Source organism: Balaenoptera musculus, chromosome 19 (assembly GCF_009873245.2).
Source record: "Balaenoptera musculus isolate JJ_BM4_2016_0621 chromosome 19, mBalMus1.pri.v3, whole genome shotgun sequence".
Taxonomy (NCBI): Eukaryota; Metazoa; Chordata; class Mammalia; order Artiodactyla; family Balaenopteridae; genus Balaenoptera; species Balaenoptera musculus.
In genome coordinates, this window is record NC_045803.1 from 17,681,924 (window position 1) to 17,703,170 (window position 21,247).

The window sequence follows — 21,247 nt, forward strand, 5'->3', positions numbered from 1 at the left end:
TTCCCTCTTGGAACTCCTTTTGCTGTGTCTCACAGATTTTGTGTTGTGTTTTCATTTTCTTTGTCTCCAGGTATTTTTTTATTTCCTCTTTGATTTCTTCAGTGACCCATAGGTTGTTAGTAGCATATTTTTAGCCTCCATGTGTTTGTGGTTTTTGCAGTGGTTTTTTTAGTTATAGTTGATTTCTAGTCTCATAGCATTGTGGTCAGAAAAGATGCTTGATATGATTTCAGTTTTCTTAAATGTACCAATGCTTGTTTTGTGGCCTAGAATGTGATCTACCCTGGAGAATGTTCCATGGGCACTTGAAAAGAATTTATATTCTGTTGCTTTTGGATGGAATGTTCTCCATATAGCTATTACATTCACCTGATCTAACATGTCATTTAAGGCCAGTGTTTCCTTACTGATTTTCTGTCTGGGTGATCTGTCCATTGGTATAAGTGGGGTGTTAAAGTCCCCTACTAGTATTGTGTTACTGTTGATTTCTCCCCTTATGTCTGTTAATATTTGCTTTATGTATTTGGATGCTCCTATGTTGTGTGAATATATATTTACAATTATTATGGCTTCTTCTTAGATTGATCCCTTGATCATTATGTGATATCCTCTTTGTCTTTGTACAGTCTTTGTTTTAAAGTCTATTTTATCTGATATAAATATTGCTACACTGGCTTTCTTTTAATTTCCATTTGCATGGAATACCTTTTTCTATGCCCTTTCAGTCTGTGTGCGTCTTAGGTCTGAAGTGAGTCTCTTCTTGGCAGCTTATATATGGGTCATGCAGCCACTCTATGTCTTTTGATGAGGACATTTAGTCCATTTACATTTAAAGTAATTATTGATAGGTATGTACTTATTACCATTTTATTAATTGTTTTTTGGGTTCTTTTTGCAGTTATTTTTGTTCCTTTCTTCTTCGTTCTCTTCCCTTGTGCTTTAATGACCATCTTTAGTGTTATGTTTGAATTCCTTTCTTTTTTCTGTATGTATTATCTATTATAGATTTTTGGCTTGTGGTTACTGTGATGTTTACATATAACAATTTATATCTGTATCTTTAGCTGTAACTAGATAGCAATATACATATATAATTATTTTAAGTTGCTGATGTCTTAAGTTAAAATGTACTTTAACAACCCTGCATTTTTACTCTCCCCACCACTTTTAATGTTTTGACATCATATTTTACATCTTTTTGTTTTTTTGTATCCCTTAACTACTCATTATGGATATAGATTTTTTTTACTACTTTGTCTTTAACCTTCCCTACTAGTTTTATAAGTGGTTGATTTACTACCTTTTCTATATATTTGCCTTTACAATGAGATTTTACCTTTTATAATTTTCATGTTTCTAGTTGTGGCCATTTCTTTTTTAGTTAGAGAAGTCCCTTTAACATTTCTTGTAAAGCTGGCTTGGTGGTGTGAACACTTTCAGCATTTGTTTCTCTGTAAAAACTTTTGATCTTTCCATCCAAATATGAATGAAATCCTTGCTGGGCAGAAGGTTTTTCCCCTTCCAATCATTTTAACTATATCATGCCATTCTCTCTTCATGGTCTGCAGAATTTCTGCTGAAAAGTTCAGATGTTAGCATTATGGGAGTTCTCCTGTATGTAACTTGTTGCTTTTCCCTACTTACTGCTTTTAATATTCTCTCTTCAATCTTTAATTTTTGCCATTTTTAGTTACAGTGTGTCTTGGTTTGGTCCTCTTTGGGTTGTCCTTTTTGGGACTCTCTGTGCTACCTGGACCTGGATGTCGTTTCCTTTCCCAGGTTAGGAAGGAAGTTTTCCGACTATGATGTCTTCACATATGTTCCTATGCCCCTTTCTCCTCTTCTCTCTCCTTCTGGGACCCCTATAATGAGAACATTAGTATGCTTGATGTTGTTCAAGAGGTCTCTTAAATTGTCCTCACTTTCGTTTATTCTCTTTCTTTTCTGTTTCAGCTTCAGTGATTTCCAGTAAACTCTGTCTTCCAGCTCATGATCCATTCCTCTGTATCATTTAATCTAATGTTTATTCTTTTAGTGTATTTTTCATATCAGTCTCTTGTATTCTTCCTCTTAGCTTGGTTCTTATTTTATCTTTCTAAACTCTTTGTTAAAACCTTCTAGCTTCTCACTCTGTTCATCCAATCTTTTCCCAAGTTCTTTACACATATTTACCATCATTACCTTGAACTCTCTATGGGGTAGATTGCCTATCTCCACTTCAGTAAGTTCTTCTTCTAGGGTTTTATCTTGTTCCTTCTATCATTTTGCTTTTTGTTTTCTACATAACTTAAAGAAAACAAAGATGTAGCTCTTTTATCCCTAATTTCCTGCATTACTATATTCTTTTGTGCTGGGTCAATTTTTTGTAGTGAAACATCTAAATTCTTTTCTCATTTTCTGTTGTATATATTTTATAGCTGTTTCTTTGTGGTTACCATGGGATTACATTTAACATACTAAAGTCATTACATTCCAATTTGAATTTATCCAGCTTAACCAATAACATACAAAAACTCTGCTGTTTTACAACTCCATCCCCAACCCTGGTGTTTGATATCATAAAATTATATCTTTTACATTGTGTGACTAAAAATATAAACTAATAATTCTTTAAAGTACATTAGTATCTTAAGATATATAGAATACAAAATGCAGAGTTACAAAAGTCCTAGTTTTAGACTAATAATTTTAAAAAGTAATGTAGAAATAAAAAAGTGGAGTTAGAAACTGGTGTTACAATAATACTAGATTTTATAATTTCCCATGTATTTACCTTTATTGAGATCTTTACTCCTTCATGTGGCTTCAAGTTACTGTGTAGTTTCCCTTTATTTTAGGACTGCAGGACTCCCTTGAGCATTTCTCACAGGACAGCTCTAGTGGTAACAAACTCCCACAGCTTTTATTTATGTAGGAATGTCTTAATTTCTTGGCTCCAAGTTTTGCCAAATAGAGGATTCTTGGTTGATGGTGTGGGTGTTTGTTTTGTTGTTGTTTGTTTGTTTTAGCATTTTAATGTATTGGCCCACTGCCTCCTGGCCCTCAAAAGTTTCTAATGAGAAATAAGCTGATGATATTAATGTTGATCCCTTGCATGTGATAAGTTGCTACTCTCTTGCTACTTTCAAAACTCTCTCTTTTGTCTTTGTCTTTCAAAATTTGATTATATTGTGTCCTGTGGTGGGTCTCCTTGCAGTCATCTTACTTGGAGTTTGTTGAGCTGAGATATTTATAATTATGCCTTTCATCAAATTAGGAAAGATTTCAGCCACTGTTTCTTCAAATATTCTCTCTACCCCTTTCTCTCTCTCCTTTTCTGGGAGTCCTGTAACGTGTGTTAGTCTTCTACATAGTATCTGGCAGTTCTCTTTGGCTCTGTTTTTTCTTTCTTTCTTTCTTTCTTTCTTTCTTTCTTTTTTTTTTGTTGTTGTTGTTGAACACTGGACATTTAAATCTAATAATCTGGTAATTCTGGAAATCAGACTCTCCCCTTTTTCCAGGGCTTGCTATTTTTGCTTATTTTATTTTGATTTTGTAGGCTAACTCTGTGGGAAGGATCACCTGAGGTTTAAACTTTAAGTCTTCTCAGGTGCTTTCTGGGCCTGCACCTTTCCCTCATCACTTTCTAATTTTTCTCATATTTGCAAGTTGCTTTTCACTGTCCTAGTCCTTGATTTCTAGCTCCCAAAGTGGGAAAATGAGAAAACTGAAGGGAGGAAAAAAGGGTTCTAGCCCTTTAAATCCTCCCAGAAGTCACATCAGCCAGAGTGGGAGGGGCTCAACAATGAGGGGAGGTGCAAGAACAATGCACCTCACACCCCTCAGTTGTCTGCTCCTCTCTGATCAAGAACAGGAATCAAAGAACAGATCCCTGATGTTTCGAGGCCAGGGTTCTTTTTGCCCTGGTTCGCACAAGCTATACATAGCTTGCTCCAGGAACACGTGCACAGTGGTCTGTCACAGGGCTGGAGGTGGAGGACTGGTAGCTGCTACTGTGATAAGGGCTGAAATTGACTAACATTAACCACGATTTACGCCCAAGTTTTCTTATGGAATTTGACTGCAGTAGACTACAGAGTTCCAAAATACTTACATCAGACAGATTCTGCTGAAATTGTTGTCTATGTGAGGAGAGAAAATCCTGCTGCTTCCTACTCTATCTACACCTACATAAGCTCTTTTTTAAAACGGCATCATTAATTCATATTTTCTACTTGAAAAATTATTCTCCTTTACTCCCTGACTCAACATTTGTTCCACCACCTTCTTGGCACCCTCACCTTCTCTCCTTTTTCCCATTTTGTCTACCATCTTTTACATACTGTTTAATTTAGTATTTCTTTTTTTTTTTTCATTTTTCCTGCCTGTCGTTCTCAAATGGAATGTAAGTATCACGAGGGCAGGTTTCTTTGTGTCTCTTCTTTCCTTTGTCTCCCATACACTGATGATAGTGCCAAAAAATCCATTATTTGCTCACTGAACATTGGTTAGAGCAGTGAATAAACATGACAACAACCCCCCTTCCTGTTCATTTTCACCGCTCTGGAAAATCCTTCCAAATGTCCTCTTTACCACTTTCTTCTAGTGGGTTTTGCCTCAGTGTGTTAAGAATAAAAAAGGCACACGTTTTGAAGAGAAATCCTCAAGTGTGGCATAACTTGTAGGATAGCACAGGCTATTACTTCTCATACTATTACTCCTCAGACTTCAGTTTCTTATGCTCAAAGTTCCTTAAGATGTTAAGTTTTTTCACTTCTCACAGTGTGCTTTCCCAGGGGTATTTCTGCCACTATCTTTGAATGGATTCTTAATTATTATTAATGACTTTCAGAAATTTAAATAATTTACAAGTGTGTTTCAGTGATACTCTCACTCTGCATGCAGTTACTACTGTTTGTGAAATTATGTTCAGGTGAAGCGATAATCACTTCTTAGTAAGGAATTGAGACCCTGAAGTCACAAATATTTGTCTCAGGTTTCAGAGGCCCCTTTGGCACACTTGCAGGGGTTGTGTCAGCTTCTTTCCGGGCAGGAAATGACTTTTTTTTTAGAATAGTTGTTTCTAATGGGTTTTTTTTAATTTTATTTATTTATTTATTTATTTATTTATGGCTGTGTTGGGTCTTCGTTTCTGTGCGAGAGCTTTCTCTAGTTGCGGCAAGTGGGGGCCACTCTTCATCACGGTGCGCGGGCCTCTCACTATCGTGGCCTCTCTTGTTGCGGAGCACAGGCTCCAGACGCGCAGGCTCAGTAGTTGTGGCTCATGGGCCTAGTTGCTCCGCGGCATGTGGGATCTTCCCAGACCAGGGCTCGAACCCATGTCCCCTGCATTGGCAGGCAGATTCTCAACCACTGCACCACCAGGGAAGCCCAGGAAATGACATTTTGTAAGTGGCTTTCCTTTCCAGATTCCTAAAAGAAACTGAATGTGTTTTAGGATGTGGATTAGGAAACAGCATCTGGATAAAATAATGTTGCTTGCTGGGTTGGACACATCACTGATTATACCAACAGGACAGACGTTTTCTGAGGCAACCAGAGGCAGAGTGCCACCCATGTTCACCAGCTTCAGAGCCTCTGAAAGTCCTCCCCTCCCCTTCATCTTTCCATCCCTGTTGGAAACTTTTCTCACTTAACCCTAACAAAACATACTGAAATTTACAAAACTGCCAAATAAAAATTGTCACTAGCCATCTGCCTCTACAAGGATTAGATTACTAGCCACTGCAGTTGCTGACTTTCAACACACCTTGAGAGGAGTCCAGAGCAGAGATCAGGAATGAGGCACTCTGTGCTCTAGGAAAAACTGGCACAACAGGCCTTTAGATAGTTAGATATTTTCAGGAGAGTTTTATCAGCCCAATTTCTTACATCTTCTCATATCTAGAAAAGCACTAAAATCATTAATGGAGACATCTGCTCCTCAGGACTAGTGGCAACATTCTGCAAAAATGTGTGCTTGATTGCATGTATCTCCCGTCACCAAAACCACATATATACTGACTCCCCCCCCCACCACACACACACACCTCTTTGGAGCAGTTCCTCAGAGCTATCCGAGACGCTGTGTCCCAGGCTAAAGTCCTCATTTTGCCCCGAATAAAACTTAACTCACAACTCTCTGTTGTGCATTTTTTTTTGGTCCACAGGACCAACTCTAAGGCTTCAATCTCCATGTATTTGAAGAGTAGCTAGATATCATATATTTCCTCTTAGATGCAGATACACACTTTCTGAGTCATAGTTTGGTGTGGTGTATCCAATTAGGTTTGTAACCTTTGGAGCATCTGAAATCTTTGAAGTTATCTGTGTGCTTCCCCTTTAAGAAGGTGCGAGGCCCCGCCCCTTCCTAAGAGCCTCAGGCCATCTTTTCCTAGCGCCCCACCCAGGGTTCCCTGAAGGCTTTCCGGTTCTTGGCCAGGCTGCCTGCAGGAGAGAAACTACACTACCCAGAAGTCTGTGCCGGGAGGAAGCAGTAAGAATTGGGCCAATAGGGACCGTAAAACGGGCGTTTCCTGTGTTGTTTCCTGGACTTCCGGCGTCCTGGGGGCGTTAGTTCTTTTGAAACGTGTGTTTTGTGCTCATAGGCTTCCCTTGCCCGGCGACCTCTCACAACTTTCCAGAGAATCACCCTAAAGAGGCGGGAACCACCTCTGCGCCTTGTAAGACCTTGTGGGGGGGGTTAGAGGAAGCCCACAGGACCCGTCTCGGTTGCTGCCCCTCTTGGCCCCGCTCGCACAGGGACTTCAAGGCCATGGTGTAGGCACATGGTGAGGACCAGCTGATTAGTATTATGCTCAACTGCTGATTAGTATTATGATCATTGTCATCTGTTCCCTCCTCTTCATTACCAGAATGCTTGCTGTCTATGTCTCTCAGGCCACATGGCCTTGGCATCGTTTTATGTCTTTTGTGAATGATTTCAGCATAGAAGACCTTTGGTTCTAATACAGTCACATTCTGCCCAAAGGCAGTGGCTGCCTCCCCTTGGAGCCTGACACAGAGCTGGGCTGCCAGGAAGTGCTGAGTGATATTGGCCTTGGGGCCTTCTGGTCCTTTACCAACGACTGAACATTGAGCTCTAATCACATCTGTCTGTCCCAGGGCCAAGAAAGCTACCTCTGTTTGACTTTCCAGGCATCCGTGACCTTCAAGGACGTGGCAGTGACCTTTACCTAGGACGAGTGGGGGCAGCTGGATGCTGCCCAGAGGAGCCTGTACTGGGAGGTGATGCTGGAGACCTGTGGGCTCCTGACCTCTCTGGGTAAGGCCTCACTGCGCTTTCTGTGGGGACCTACAGCCTCTTTCATGCTGCCCTTTTCAGGAGGCTTCCGAGGACACTCTCCCTCCTCCCCATGGCCCTGACGTGTATTGGTTTTCTGTTCAGGCTCCTGTGTCTGCCACAAGGAATTTGGAGCAAGAAACATAGTTCCCCTCAAAACGGCTCAGAGGGCAGAGGAGAAGGATTTGTTGGAGGAAATATGGGTGCCTTGTAATACTGAGGGGCAGGAGGTCCAGTCAGGCACCGTGAGAGACTAAAGTCAGGAAATGGAAGAAATCCTGATTAGATACTGGCCTTGCTGTCTTCTGATCTTTCTGTCTCTTTGTGGGTCTCCTTGTGCCATTCTCAGCAGATTGGCTTTTTCTGCTGCAAGTTGATAGCCAGAAGTGGTCACCCCTGCCCTTGATCTAAGAAACCCCTCAATTCCTTGTCTCTACTTCTTGCTGTACTTTTTTTTTTCATATATCTATCTTTCTCTACATCTGGCTGTCTGCATGGGTGTTCTAGTGGCAGGAAACAGCCACCCAAGCCCACACTTCTTTTTAACTCTCACTCCAGTGCTCAGCACAGGCTGGCCCTAATTTGTTCCTTCTCCAGATTCCTACAAGATGGAGACTGAGTGGCCAAGCTTGATTGGTTTATAGCCCAGTCAGCAGAACCCCTGGGGAATGGCATGTTGTTCAGCAAGTGAGTGAAGCAGACAGGACATCAGGAGGCATCTGTGTGAGTCCTACTGGCAGTCATTCTAAAAAACAGAATCTCCTTTAAAAGGCTTCTTTGGCCCCTGATGCCTTACATGCTCATCCCTTGTGTACTCAGGTCTGGGCCATGATTGTCTCGTGGTATGGGAGATCATTTTAGAGGGTGCACAAACATGGCAAGTGGCATTGATGGACAATCAGAGAAGGCCATTCCTTTTTCTCTTGTTTTTCCTGTTGCTGTTTCATGCTGTCTTTAATGCCCCTTTGACTGTTGGCAATTTCTCTCTTCACCAGAAGGGACAGCCTCAGACTCACAGCCCTGAGCAGGCAGCATGAGTTCATCGATAGTTCTGTTTTGATTTTCTTGCAGTAACTTTGCATTTGTGGCAAATGAAACTGGTTTTTCCATTTCTTATATGGACACAAGATTCCCTTTGTGAAGACATGTATTAAAGTTAAATAAAAAGTGGGTCAGTGTCAAGGAAGGCAGTTATTAGCAGTGTTCCATGAACACTGGTGCACCTGGGTCCCATGACTGCATCTGGACAGTTTTGGGGGGTCCTCTAGGATGGAGGTCAAGGGAGATGGATCAGCCTAGACAGCTAGCACTACCCTACTCAGCCTTTAGGGCCTAATGATAACGTTCTTGGCTTTGGTTCCCAGGTCACAGATCAGTTTGGACAAGAGCAGCCTCATTCCGAGGTCTCCTCTCCATCTCAAAGTCCCAGACAGGATTGAAACATTTCTTTTCGTCTTTGCTAAAATACGAATATCTTATTTCTTTCTCCACAAACAGGATATCCGGTTCCCAAACCAGACCTAATCCACCCACTGAAGCACAGGCAGGAGCTGTGGGTGGTGAAGAGAAGCCTCTCCCAAAGTGCCTGTCCAGGTGGGTGGCCAAGTGTTGGGCAGGAGGGGTCATGGCAACCTTAACTGAGGGGACCACTGCCTCTGGAATTCCGTGGGAAGCTTCTTCTTGTGGCCTCCTTGGGTGCCTGGGTCAGTGTAGAGCTCTTTGTCTTGAAGTCCCTTTGTCCTCCCACCTCAACACATTCTTTTCTGCCACAGGGTAAAGAACCTGTTTTATGTATACAGGCAAGGCTCTGGGCTCCAACTGCTTGGTATTAAAACCTGCCTTTGCCGGTCACCAGCCCAGTGGCAATAGGGAAGTTGCATGATTTTGTCGGGCCTCCTTTAGCTAATTTAGGCTGTTAATGTTCACTGCAGTAACAGATAATCTCCAACAGCTGAGTGGCTCAACACATGAAAAGGATCTTTCTCACTCATGGCAGGGTTTGTGTGGGTCAGCGTGTGAGATCGTATCACACGGTTATTCAGAGACCCAGGTGTCGCCTGTCTGGCTTTATGGTCACCTTGGCATCCTTCCACTGGTAGAGGGGAAATGAGAGGAAGTATGGAAGTCACACCTACATTATTTCCCCTCACACTCTGTTGACAAAACTCGGCAGTTGGCCATCCCTTTTTTTTTCAATTTATTTTATTGAAGTATAGTTGATTTACAATGTTGTGTTAGTTTCTGGTGTACAGCAAGGCGATTCAGTTATACATATATATAACAGTTTACGTCTACTAATCCCAAACTCCCAATCCATCCCTCCCCCACCCCGCCCTCCCCCTTGGCAGCCACAGGCTTGTTCTCTATGTCTGTGAGTCTATGTCCCTCTTTCGATGCAGCTGGGAACTGAGGTTTAGCTCTGTATCCAAGGAGAAGAGCAGATGGGTTTCTGGGTTTTGTTTACATCAAACCAGTCTGCTGCACTCAGCCTACTCTTGAAAAATGAAAGTGATAATAATTTCTAACTCATTGGGCTGTTTGAAGATGTAATTTTGTTTACATCATTGGGCTGTTTGATGCATGAAATTAGTTAGCACCATGCCTGAGTTATAGTTACGAGCTCAAAAAAAGTCAGCTGTTAGGATCTTTCATGTAATAATAACAATCACAATGCATAATCTCTCACATGTCCTCCTAGACTCAGTAAAAAAGTTTATGTTACCATCTCTGCCTATAGGCTGCATCCCACCCTTTTCCACCTGTTCATCTATCCTTCTGTTTGTCAGACAGAAGCAATCCCTAGCTGCACTGTCTTCCTGGCCCTCCTTTACTGTAGAGCCTCAAGATGGTATTTGGCTTTGTTTGGCCCACATCTGGGCTGCTGAGAACAGTTGGAGTCACAGGTGTGTTGACTGGCACCACTGCAGTCATGGTCTTGCCCCTCTCCTGCTTCCTTGCACTCCCCAGCCAGTTCATGTGTGTCTCTAGCCCCCTTCACAGCCCGATGGAGTCTCTCCCAAATACTTACCTTTCAATTCCATTCCACATGGTCCATCAGATTCTTCATACCTTAGAAGGAAATCATGATTTTGCCCACTTCTCCATCCTCCACAGTATCAGTGGATGGTCTTGTCATTTAGACAGTTGAGAAGGTGGGAAACGACCTTGTACAAACTCGTTAACACTCTGCCTCCATCTAACCCAACATTCAGCCATTATCATCCTGCTTATTTTATGTTTTTCACATCGGGTAAATCCATCACCTCCACCACCTCTGTGAGCTCCACTACGAACATCCTGGTCTAAGCTCTCATCATCTTTTGCCAAGATGATGCCAAGACACTTCTAACTGGTTGGCTCACATCTGCTCTGTGTTTCTTCTGATCAGCTCTCTCTCCTGCACCAGCTCCGCCATCCATGCAAGCATTGATCCAAACATGCACCACTCCCTGAGCCACTGATGTCTCGGCATACAACCTACTTCATGGCCTTCTTCCTTGCTGCTCAAACTTACAGGTCATCTCTATCTGTCTCATACCTGTAGCTTCCCTTCCCAACTTTGTGGAAGAGGTCTCGCCCCCTGCCGTGGCTACTTCCTGCACAAGAGACTAAATCACACCTTCTCCTGCAACTTTGGAGGGTTCTCATGCTTCCTCCTAGAAAGGTAACCGGTATTCAGACTCTGTCACCATAGATTAGCTTTGACTGTCTTGACTTGATGTAAATGGAGTCCCACAGTTTATTCTGTCACGTCTGTCTTCCTTCGATCTTCGTTATGCCCGTGAGAGTCATTCTTGTGGTTCTATATAGTTCAACTCTGTTCTTTCTCAGTACTCAGCAGTATCTCATTGTATGTCCATTCTCCTGTGATTGGCATTTTAATTTTTTCCTATTTCTTGTATTATGAACATTCTTGTTCATGTTATGTTTGGAGATATATACTATGTATATATAATATAGTACTCATTTTTGTTGGGAATATACACAGAGAGGAATGACTGGGTCTTAGGGTATGTATATGTTTAGCTTGAACAGAAACTGCCAAACAGTTTTACAGAGTGGCTGCACCCTTTCACGCTCCCACGAGCCATGTGTGAGACTGCCCATTGCTACGCATTCTCATCAGCACTTGGTGTCTTCCCCTTTTCTTTCTGAGGCCCAGTGGTGAGGTGGCTCAGAACCACAGCACTGAAACCATTCTTGATGAGGTCATAGCTTTTATCCTAATTGCCAAATGTAAGAACAGTACTAACGATAGTGGATAATGGCCCACGATATACTGAACATTCAACCTGTGCCAGGCACTATGCTAAGTACTTTATAGGTGTGGTCTTGTCAACCCTCATGGCAGCTGGTGAATTAGGAACTGGGCATCTCCCAGTGTTTCAGGTTAGGAAATGGTGATTTACAGGTGGTTAATAACTGTCAAGATGACTGCTTGGTAGAGGCAGGGTTTGAACTGAAGTGACAGTCTTCACCACTGCGCTGTACTGGTTTTCGATGCAGCAGAAACCTGTTCCACTTTTCTGTAGCTCAGCTTTGGTAGCACTTAGTCCCAGTGGTCCCTCTTTTCCAATTCTAACTGGATTGTTCTCTGCCTCTTACTCTGATCGCCTCCTAAATATTGGCTTTGCCTGACATCTCATGGCCCTTTCTTTTTATTGTAATTAGTCCCCCAGAATGATCCACCTCTACTCTTAGTTCTTCAGCTCATGCATGTTGTGTCCCATATCCATGCCGTAATATAGACAGGATAGTTAACAGGTATTCATTGCTTTTTGGTGCTTGTAAAAACTGTATATACACTGTTTCAATTCATCCTCACAGTGATTTTTGAGACTCTACTTGTACTCTGATTTGTAGGTGAGGAAGCAGAAGCTTGTGGAAGTTGAATGGCTTGCTAAAGGGCAGAAAACTAGCAAAGGGGTGTTGCTGGGATTTGAGCCTGGGCTGATTCTCCCTAGGTACCATGATGTCAAACACAATGCTCTGTTGGCTTCTAACATTTATATTTGACTACAGTTTTATAGGTTTATATTAATCATAAACCTTGCTTTATGACACACTCATTATCTGGCAGTGTACTATCATGTTTAATTTATTTTTAAACTTTTCCCATTTATTTATTTCCCCTAAAAAGATTATAGTGGGAACTTCCCTGGTGGTCCAGTGGTTAAAACTCCACGCTTCCAATGCAAGGGATGTGGGTTCAATCCCTGGTCGGGGAACTAAGATCCCACATGCCGCGCAGCGCGGCCAAAAGATTTAAAAAAAAAATTATAGTGAACACCATCAGCCAATGCAAGAACAGGAGTATTACCAACCAATATCCTACCTTGATCTATATATTTCTTCCCTTTCCCATCCTCTCCCTTCCTGACAAAGATAATCACTGTCTTGAACTTGTCTTCATAATTTCATTACTTTATATGTGGGAGTGTTTTGTATTATAAATTGAATTTCTTTTGTAGATGTGGTGGCTTTCAGATTTTCTGTTTCTTGTGCTGGATTTGTTATTTTGCATCTTTCAAGCAGTTTGTCTATTTCATGTAGTTGTCAATTCATTGGTTTAATTAAAATCGTATCATACCTGTTTGTAAGCATGCTTAAACAGCGTATTATATGGTTTTCTGTTTTTTAACTTCTGATAAATGGTTATCATACTTGATTGTTATGGTTTGAACGTGTACCCCTCAAATTCATTTGTTGAAATCCTCACCTCCAAAGATGATGGTATTAGGAGTTGGGGCCTTTGGGAGGTGCAGAAGTCATGAGCGTTCAGTGTCTTATCCAATAGGCTCCAGAGAGATCCCTCTCCCTTCCACCATATGGGGACAAGCAAGAAGGCACTGGCTATGAACCAGAAAGAATGCCCTCACCAGAATGTGACCACGCTGGCGCCTTGATCCTGGACTCCCCAGCCTCCAGAACTGTGAGAAACAAATTTCTGTTGTTTGTAAGCTACCCAGGCTTTGGTATGTTGTTACAGCAGCCCAAACTGACCAAGACATTGATGTAGTTTTCTGATACATGCTTTTAAAGAATTCAGTGTTAAATTACTAAGAATCACTGTGTGTGAGCTGTAGGTTTTTTTTTTCCTTCTTCTCAAAATATTCTGTTACATCAATATATCACAATGTATTTATCGATTTTTGTGGACATTCACCTATTTCCATAATTATATCCAAAAATTCTCACTATACTACATTGTTCAATGAAAGATACTCACTTGTTTCCTTTTTCTTTTTTTTTTTTTTGGTGGTCACCCACCTTGCTGCACACATGTGCAGGAGTTTTAGTTGTAATTCTTTTTATGAGTGGAATGACCGGATGATCGAAAACAACTTTACAAGATGTTGCCCAGTGTTTTCTAAAGTGACTTTACCAATTTGTTAACTTCACCAGCGATGAATGCAAGATTTCATAGACCACATTCTGTCCCACATATGATATTTTTGGGCTCTATAATTTCTGCCAGTTGAATAGGTGCTAACTGGTTTCTTACTCTGGTCTTCACTGGCATTTACCTCATTACCACTGAGGTTGAACTCCTCATTAAGTGTTTTTTGGCCATTGTGTATCTTCTTGTGGAATAGAATAGAGAGCCCAGACATAGCCACTTTTTAATTGAAGTATAGGTGATTTACAATATTATATTAGTTTCATGTGTACAACATAGTGATTCCATATTTTTATAGATTATACTCCATTTAAAGTACTTACAAAACAATGGCTCTATTTCCCTGTGCTGTACAGTATATCCTTGTTGCTTATCTATTTCACACATAGTAGTTTATACCTCTTAATCCCATACGACTATCTTGCCCCTCCTCCTTTACCACTCCCTACTGGTAACCACTAGTTTCTTCTCTATGAGTCTTGTTCCTGTTTTATTATATATATTGGGTTGGCCAAAAAGTGCGTTTGGTTTTTAAGTAAAAATAAAAGACAGATTTTTCATTTTCACCAAGAACTTTATTTTTATTTATTTTTTTAAAAGGATTTTTTAAAATGATTTTATATATTAGTTATTTTTGGCTGCGTTGGGTCTTCATTGCTGCGCGCGAGCTTTCATCTAGTTGCAGTGAGCGGGGGCTACTCTTCATTGTAGTGCGCAGGCTTCTCTTGTTGTGGAGCACAGGCTCTAGATGCGTGGGCTTCAGTAGTTTTGGCACGCAGGCTCAGTATTTGTGGCACATGGGCTTAGTTGCTTCACGGCATGTGGGATCTTCCCAGACCAGGGCTTGAACCCATATCCCCTGCACTGGCAAGCAGATTAACCTCTGTGCCACCAGGGAAGTCCCACTACTTTTGTCTTTTAACCTCCATAGTTTGTGTGTAGATGATTTCCTACCTAATGTTTGCCTTTACTGGTGAGCTTTCCCATTTCATAATTTTCTTGTTTCTAGTTGTGGCCTTTTCTTTTCTGCCTACAGAAGATCCTTTAGCATTTGTTGTAAAGCTGGTTCAGTGGTGCTGAATTCTTTTAGCTTTTGCTTGTCTGTAAAGCTTTTGATTTCTCCATCAAATCTGAACGAGAGTCTCGCTGGGTAGAGTATTCTTGGTTGTAGGTTTTTCCCTTTCATCACTTTAAATATATTATGCCATTCCCTTCTGGCCTGCAGAGTTTCTGCTGAAAGTCAGCTGATAGCATTATGGGAATTCCCTTGTATGTTATTTGTTGCTTTTAATATTTTCTTTCTTACCATGTGTCTTGGCATGTTCCTCCTTGGATTAATCCCGTATGGAACTCTGCACTTCCTGTGAACTTGGAGTGACTGTTACCTTTCCCATGTTAAGGAAGTTTTCAGCTATTATCTCTTCAAGTATTTTCTTGGCCCTTTCTCTCTTCTCCTTCTGGGACCCTTATAATGTGAATGTTAGTGTGTTTGATGTTGTCCCAGATATCTCTAAACTGTCCTCATTTCTTTTCTTTCTTTTTTCTTTGTTCTGTGGCAGCGATTTCCACCACTCTCTTCCAGTTCACTGATCCATTCTTCTGCCTCATTTATTCTGCTGTTGATCCCTTTATAGTGTATTTTTCATTTCAGTTATTGTATTCTTCAACTCTGTTTGGTTGTTCTTTATATTTTCTAACTCTTTGCTAAAAACTTCTTGTAACTTAACCTTCTCTGCATCCTTTCTTTTCCCGAGTTCTTGGGTCATCTTTACGATCATTACTCTTAACTCTTCTCGGGTAGATTGCCCATCTCCACTTCATTTAGTTGTTCTTGTGGGTTTATTTATTGTTGCTTCATCTGGAACATATTCCTTTGCTGTCTCATTTTGTCTGAATCTCTATTTGTATTTTTATGTGTGTGTTAGGTTCATTATGTTTTTCAACCTTGGAGAAGTGGCCCTCTGTAGGGGATGGACTATTTGTCCCAGCAGTACACTCCCCTCTCATCACCCAAGGGCCAGAGGACAGCTGGTCCTAGGGTAGTTTCTGACCTGTGTTTGAGGACTTAGTTAAACAAGCTTAGGGATCATAGTTTTCTTGCTTTTGGACTTCCCCCTGGTGAGTGAGGCTGGTCAAGAGGCTTGTGCAGGCTTCCTGGTGGGAGGGGCTGGTGCCTACCCACTGGAGGGTGAAGCTGGGTTTTGGCTTTCTGGTGAACAGGGCCATGTCAAGGGGTGTCTCTAGAGGTGGCTGTGGACTCAGGAAGTCTTTAGGCAGCCTATCTGCTGATGGGTGGGGCTGTGTTCCCACCAAGTTGGCTGTTTGGTCTAAGGCATCCCAGCATGGGAGCCTACAGGCTTTTGGGTAGGGTTAGGTCTTGGTGCTAATGACGCCAGAAAGACTTCTGCCTTCAGTGACAAGTTAATGTAGATGAATACTCACCAGTATCTCCACCCCCAGTGTGTACGTCCCCAAGGTGAGATACAGCTGCCCCCTGCCTCCCCAGGAGACCCTCCAAGACCAGCAGGCAGGTCTGGTCTACACTCCTGTGAAGTCACTACTTTTGCCCTAGGTCCCAGTGTACATGAGACTGTGTGTGCACTCCAAGAGTGGAGTTTCTGTTTTCCCCAGTCCTGTGGAGCTCCTGCATTCAAGCCCTGCTGGCCTTCAAAAGCCAAATGCTCTGGGGCTCCTCCTTCTGATGCTGGACCCTCAGGCTGGGGAGCCTGACGTGGGGCTAAGAACTCTTCTGTGGCAGAACTTCTGTGATATAATTATCTTCCAGTATTCTCCAGTTTGTGGGTCACCCACCTGGGAGGTATGGGATTTGATTATATTGTGAGTGTGCCCCTCCTACCATCTCACTCTGGTTTCTTCTTTGTGTCTTTGGCTGTAGAATTTTTTTTTGGTAGGTTCCAGTCATCTTTACTGATGGTTGTTCAGCAGTTAGTTGTGATTTTGGTGTGCTCATGAGAAGAGCTGAACACAAGGTCCTTCTACTCCACCATCTTGTTTCCTCTCACTGTCACTAGTTGTTTACTTTACTTTTTGTGCCACATATTGTGTCATTTCTACATTCAGTTCTGGAGTCAGGAAAGTCCAAGATCAAGATTCCTATGGGGTTCAGGGGGCTTCCCTGGTGGTGCAGTGGTTGAGAATCTGCCTGCCAATGCAGGGGACACGGATTCGAGCCCTGGTCTGGGAGGATCCCACATGCCGCAGAGCAACTAGGCCCATGAGCCACAACTACCGAGCCTGCACGTCTGGAGCTTGTGCTCCGCAACGAGAGGCTGCGATAGTGAGAGGCCCGTGCACCGCGATGAAGAGTGGCCCCCGCTTGCCGCAACTAGAGAAAGCCCTTGCACAGAAACGAAGACCCAAAACAGCCAAAAATAAATAAATAAATAATAAAAATAAAGGAATTCCTTTAAAAAAAAAAAAAGATTTCTATGGGGTTCAGTTTCCTAGCTTTCAGAGAGCCACCTTCTCGCTATGTCCTCAAATGGAGAAGTCATCGTGTTCATAAATGAGGACACACGATATGTTAAATATGTAACTTCTTCAGAATTAATTCTTTTATCTCAATTTTTTAAAAAGTAATTTTGTTAGTTAGGGTTCTCCAGAAAAACGGAACCAACAGAATGTGTCTAAATGAATACATTAGAGGGAGATTTATTTTGAGAAATTACCTCATGATTCTGGAGACTAGTAAGTCTGAAATCTGCAGGGCAGGATGATGGAGAGCAGCTGTCTGGTATCCAAAAAATGAGTCATCCTATATCCACTTGATTATTAAAATCTTCCTCTGCTGAGGTCAGCCCTTAGAGAGTGTTCCTGTTTTGTTTTTTGTTTTTTTATCAAAACATTACATCAATAATCACAGTGTATTTACCCACTTGGGTGGACATTCATCTGTTTCTATAATTATATCTTAAAATATATGACTATACTACACTGTTCAATAAAAGATATTCACTTGTTGGCTATTTTGAACAGTGCTACTATGAACATGGGTGTACAAATATCTCTTCAAGACTCTGTTTTCAATTCTTTTGGATATTACTCTGAAGTGGGATTGCTGGATCATATAGGTAGTTCTTTTTTTTTTTTTATTGAACTGTAGTTAATTTACAATATTGTGTTAGATTCAGGTGTACAGCAAAGTAATTCAGATTTATATTTAAGTTATATTCCATTTAGATTCTTTTCCATTATACATTATTACAAGATACTGAATATACTTCCCAAAGCTGTACAGTAAGTCCTTGTTTATCTATTTTATATATATGGTGTGTATGTGTTAATCCCATACTCCTAATTTATCCCACCCCCATTCTTCTTTGGTAACCATAAGTTTGTTTTCTATGTCTTTGAGTCTGTTCCTGTTCTGTAAACACATTCATTTGTGTTATTTTTTAGATTCCAAATGTAAGTGATACCATGTACTATTTGCCTTTCTCTGTTTAACTTACTTCACTAAAAGTATGATATTCTCTGGGTCCATGCATGGTGCTGCAAATAGCAATATTTTGTTCTTTTTTATGGCTTAGTAATATTCCATTGTGTATGTGTCTATATTTATTGTATATTATATTACATATTCTTTATGCATTCATCTGTTGATGGACACTTAGGGTGCTTCCCTGCCTTGGGTATTGTAAATAGTGCTGCTGTGAACATTGAGGTGCATGTATCTTCAAATTAGAATTTTTCATCTTTTCCGGATATATGCCCAGGAGTGGGATTGCTGGATCATATAGTAACTCTATTTTTAGTTTTTAAGGAACCTCCATACTGTTTTCTGTAGTGGCTGCACCAATTTACATGCCCAGCATTTATTATTTGTGGACTTTCATGATGGACATTCTGAATGGTGTGAGGTGATGCCTCTTTGTGGTTTTGATTTGCATTTCTGTAATGATTAGCAGTGCTGAGCATCTTTTCATGTCCCTCTTGGCCATGTGTATGTCTTTGGAGAAATGTCTACTGAGGACTTAAGACTTTTTTTTTTAATATTGAGTTGCATGAGGTGTTTGTATACTTTGGAAATTAACCCCTTGTCAGTAACATCATTTGCAAGTATTTTCTCCCATTCTGTATGTTGTCTTTTTGTTTTATTTATGGTTTCCTTTGCTGTGCAAAAGCTTGTAAGTTTGATTAGGTCCCATTTGTTTATTTTTGCTTTTATTTCTATTGCCTTGGGAGACTGACCTAAGAAAACATTGGTACAATTTATTGTGGAGAATGTTTTGCCTATTATGTCTTCTAGGAGTTTTATGGTGTCATGTCTTATCTTTACGTTTTTAAGCCATTTTGAGTTCATTTTTGTGTATGGTGTGAGGGTGTGTTCTAACTTCATTGATTTACACGCAGCTGTCCAAATTTCCCAGCACCATTTGCTGAAGAGACTGTCTTTTTGACCATAGGTGTGTGGGTTTATTTCTGGGGTCTCCATTCTGTTCATATGTCTGTTTTTGTGCCAATACCACAGTTTTGATACTGTAGCTTTGTAGTATTATCTGAAGTCTGAGAGCATTATGCCTCCTGCTTTATTCTTTTTTCTCAGGATTGCTTTGGCAATTCTGGGTCTTTTTGTGATTCCATATAAATTTTAGGATTATTTATTCTAGTTCTATGAAAAATGTCATGGGTAATTTGATAGGGATCACATTAAATCTGTACATTGTTTTGGGTAGTATGGCCCTTTTAACAATATTTATTCTTCCAATCCAAGAGCATGGGATACCTTTCCATTTCTTTGAATCCTCTTTAATTTCCTTTATTAATGTTTTATAGTTTTTAGCATACAAGTCTTTCACCTCCTTGGTCAAGTTTATTCCTAAGTATTGATATTTTACTTTTTTGGTGCTATTTAAAAAGGTATTGTTTTTTACATTCCCTTTCTGATACTTCATTGTTTGTTAGTGAAAGAAATGCAACCGATTTCTGTATGTTAATCTTGTATCCTGCTACCTCGCTGAATTCGTTTATCTTCAGCTGTAAAAGAGGAAATGGACAGTAACACAATAATAGTGGGGGACTTTAACACCTCACTTACACCAATGGACAGATCATCCAGACAGAAAATTAATAAGGAAACACAAACTCTAAATGACACAATAGACCAGATACATTTAATTGATTGATATTTATAGGACATTCCATTCGAAAACAGCAGATTACACTTTCTTGTCAAGTGCACAGGGAACATTCTCCAGGATAGATCACATCTTGGGTCACAAATCAAGCCTTGGTAAATTTAGGAAAACTGAAATCATATCAAGCATCTTTTCCAACCACAACACTGAAATTAGAAATAAATTACAGTGCAAAAAAACTTAAAAAACACAAACACATGGAGGCTAAACAATACGTTACTAAATAACCAAGAGATCACTGAAAAAAATCAAAGAGGAAATCAAAAAGTACCTAGAGAGAAATGACAATGAACACATGATGATCCAAAACCCATGGGATGCAGCAAAAGCAGTTCTAAGAGGGAAGTTTATAGTGCTACAGTCCTACCTCAAGAAACAAGAAAAATCTCAAGTAAACAATCTAACCTTACATCTAAAGGAACTAGAGAAAGAAGAACAAACAAAACCCAAAATTAGTAGAAGGAAAGAAATTATAAAGATCAGAGCAGAAATAAATGGAATAGAAACAAAGAAAACAATAGCAAAAGTCAATAAAACTAAAAGCTGGTTCTTTAAGGAGAATAAACAAAATTGATAAACCTGATGGTAAGAGGCCCGCGCACCATGATGAAGAGTGGCCCCCACTTGCCACAACTAGAGAAAGCCCTCGCACAGAAACGAAGACCCAACACAGCCATAAATAAATAAATAAATAAAAATTTTAAGAAAAAAATTGATAAACCTTTAGCCAGACTCATCAAGAAAAAGAGGGAGAGGACTCAAATCAGTAAAATTAGAAATGAAAAAAGTTACAACAGACACCGCAGAAATACAAAGCATCATAAGACACTGCTACAATCAACTCTGTGCCAATATAACAGACAACCTGGAAGAAATGGACAAATTCTTAGAAAGGTATAAACTTCCAAGACTGAACCAGGAAGAAATAGAAAATATGAACAGACCAATCACAAGTAATGAAATTGAAACTGAAAAATCTTCCAACAGGGTTTCCCCAGTGGCGCAGCGGTTAAGAATCCACCTGCCAATGCAGGGGACACAGGTTTGAGCCCTGGTCCAGGAAGATCCCATGTGCTGCAGAGCAACAAAGCCCATGCACCACAACTACTGAGCCTGCACTCTAGAGCCTGCAAGCCACAACTACTGAGCCCATATGCCACAAGTACTGAAGCCCGCGTGCCTAGACCCGTGCACCACAACGAAGAGTACCCCCACTCGCTGCAACTACAGAAAGGCCGCATGCAGCAACGAAGACCCAATGCAGCCAAAAATAAATGAATAAATAAATAAAAGGAAAAAATAATTTATACAAAAAAAAAAATTCCAACAAATGAAAGTCCAGGACCAGATGGCTTCATAGGTGAATTCTATCAAACATTTAGAGAAGACCTAACACCCATCCTTCTC

At 40.7% G+C, this 21,247-nt stretch overlaps 2 protein-coding genes across 4 annotated transcripts in view; one reads left to right on the top strand and one right to left on the bottom strand.

Moving 5' to 3' along the window:
* Positions 1–21,247, bottom strand: part of ZNF181 (zinc finger protein 181) — an 86,960-nt gene that overhangs the window by 20,921 nt on the left and 44,792 nt on the right. The gene's annotated exons all lie outside the window — the stretch shown is intronic.
* Positions 1–21,247, top strand: part of LOC118884682 (major allergen I polypeptide chain 1-like) — a 91,006-nt gene that overhangs the window by 11,713 nt on the left and 58,046 nt on the right. The window contains exons 1-3 of one of the 2 annotated variants that reach the window (XM_036832437.1): positions 6,456–6,662; positions 7,138–7,264; positions 8,780–8,875. In XM_036832437.1, coding sequence (XP_036688332.1) covers positions 7,231–7,264; positions 8,780–8,875 — 130 coding nt within the window. In that variant the 5' untranslated portion in view covers positions 6,456–6,662; positions 7,138–7,230. Of the gene's footprint in view, positions 1–6,455; positions 6,663–7,137; positions 7,265–8,779; positions 8,876–13,079; positions 13,116–21,247 lie in introns of those variants that run through there. The other variant, XR_005017344.1, reaches the window with a different exon arrangement.